Below are 2,110 nucleotides of genomic sequence, written 5' to 3' on the forward strand. Positions count from 1 at the left end.
CGCCTCAGAGTGCCCTGCTCAAGGGCAGCTCCCTCCTGGCTGTCCATCCCTTCCCTGCAGCTCCACTGTCCCCACAGTGTCCCTGCCACGTGCGGGTCCTGCTGTCAGGGTGGGGGTTCCCCACCCTAGCCATGGCCAGCAGAGGGTCCCCAACAGCGATGCTGTCACAGGGGTCGGTGTTGAGGGATCAGCGTCAGGTGCCAAGTGGTCTCTGTCACAAGAGTCGATGTCCAGGGTTTGGTGTCTCAGGGTTCGTTGTTGCCAAGAGTCGATGTCCAGGGTTTGGTGTCTCAGGGTTCGTTGTTGCCGGGGTTGTTGTCACGCCCTCGAAGCTGCGCTCGGCGCTGGGAGAGCAGGGCACAAACCTCAGCTGAAACCTCACTCTCGTCTCTCTCTCACACATTGGCAGCGCCCACCATGCTCCTTCCGGCCGAGCCGCTGCGCTCGGAGCTGCCGGGGGGGATGAGGAGCTGCTGGGGTGGATCTTCCGCTCGAGCAGCTGCTGCTCCTGCGCTCGAGGCTCGTCCTGAGCCGGAGCCGCGGCTGGGGCTCTGCTCAGCGAGTGCTCAAAACATACCAGGACAGGGAAGTGTCTCCTGGTTCAGTGGGGGAAGTTTGGTCTTTGCTCTGACGTTACCAACACAGTGGGTTTGTTTTTTTCCCTCTTTTCCCAGGTGCAGCGAATGCAAAACGGTCTTCCACCGGGACTGCCACGCCCGGGCCCCGTCGTGCCCGCGCTGCGAGCGGCGGCAGCGGGGCCCGCGGGGGTTCACACTAACCGGGTGCTGTTCCCTGTCACTGCCCTCGACACTGCCCGCGGGATGGGGATGGCGGGAGGGACAGAGCAGAGCCCCCCTGCCTGAGAGCCCGTCCTGTGCCTGGCCCTGCCCTGGGGACAGGGACAGTGTGGGGTGGGTGCACCTGCCCCACAGAGGGACCCTCTGCCCACCCAGGGCCGAACAAGGGGGGTGGAAAACTCCATCCCCCTTCACACTAACCGGGTGCTGTTCCCTGTCACTGCCCTCGACACTGCCCGCGGGATGGGGATGGCGGGAGGGACAGAGCAGAGCCCCCCTGCCTGAGAGCCCGTCCTGTGCCTGGCCCTGCCCTGGGGACAGGGACAGTGTGGGGTGGGTGCACCTGCCCCACAGAGGGACCCTCTGCCCACCCAGGGCCGAACAAGGGGGGTGGAAAACTCCATCCCCCTTCACACTAACCGGGTGCTGTTCCCTGTCACCCTCCGGTGCCAATGTCCCCTCCCAGTGGAACCCAGCGGCTCTCCACGGTGTCATCCCAGAATTCCAATCAAGGGTGTGGAGAACTGACATTGATCAAAGCTCTAGATTTTTAGGATGTTCGATACTGAAAACTGGTATTTTTTTACATGGGGGTTTTGCACAACTGGGCTGCTCTGGGTGATGGAGCCGCGCAGGGAGGGGACAAATTGACACTTGTGCCTTTAGGGACCTGCGCGCCCCCGGGGGACCGTGGGTGCCCCGAGCATCTCCCGCTCCGAGCCCAGCCGTGGCCGCTGAGAAGAGCCAGGGAGAGCCGGGCCGCTCCTCCCTGCCTGCTGCTGCTCATCCTCGGGAGAAATTTTATTTTCCTTTAACCCCTCCCCACGCAAAAATAATTAAAGTCTATTTAACAACAAGTGAAGTGATTTCTGGGTTTGCTTCTCTGCAGTGGGACCAAATCACAGGTTGAACCTGACACGGTGTCTCTGTGGGAAGAGGGTAGGGAATGGGTATGCTGCCTGTCCCTTGTCCTCTGTCTTTCATCCTCCCTGCCCATCCTCCAGGGTTTTGCTTGGGAAACTGGTTGGGGGACCCTTCCCCATTTTCCTTCCCGTCTGCTCCCCACTGGTGTCAGCCTCTCCCATCGTTATTTTCCCTGCGCCCATGTGCCAGGAGGACTTCGGGTGTGCCCACCAACACAGCAGAACTCCCTGGGGTGTGTGGGGACAAAACCCGGGACAGAACAGCTCCCATGGGGCCCCCCTAATCGGGTCCCCATCCCACTGCCCAGGGAGGCCGTGCCAGATCCGGGAGCAGCGCAGATCCCGGCTGAGCCGCGGGGCTGGGCCCTTCCTGCGGCAGGAACCTCCCGA

At 62.3% G+C, this 2,110-nt stretch overlaps 1 protein-coding gene across 1 annotated transcript in view; it reads left to right on the forward strand.

The window, feature by feature from the left end:
* The window catches only part of PLEKHM1 (pleckstrin homology and RUN domain containing M1), a gene marked incomplete at its 5' end in the record, with an annotated part of 16,250 nt that extends 14,925 nt beyond the window's left edge, over nt 1–1,325 (forward strand). Inside the window, 2 exons of the mRNA XM_017744740.1 lie at nt 675–782; nt 1,298–1,325. Coding sequence (XP_017600229.1) covers nt 675–782; nt 1,298–1,325 — 136 coding nt within the window. The remainder of the gene's footprint in view (nt 1–674; nt 783–1,297) is intronic.
* Nucleotides 1,326–2,110: the final 785 nt, after the last annotated feature.

This window comes from Corvus brachyrhynchos, unplaced genomic scaffold (assembly GCF_000691975.1).
Source record: "Corvus brachyrhynchos isolate BGI_N302 unplaced genomic scaffold, ASM69197v1 scaffold479, whole genome shotgun sequence".
In the NCBI taxonomy this organism is placed as follows: Eukaryota; Metazoa; Chordata; class Aves; order Passeriformes; family Corvidae; genus Corvus; species Corvus brachyrhynchos.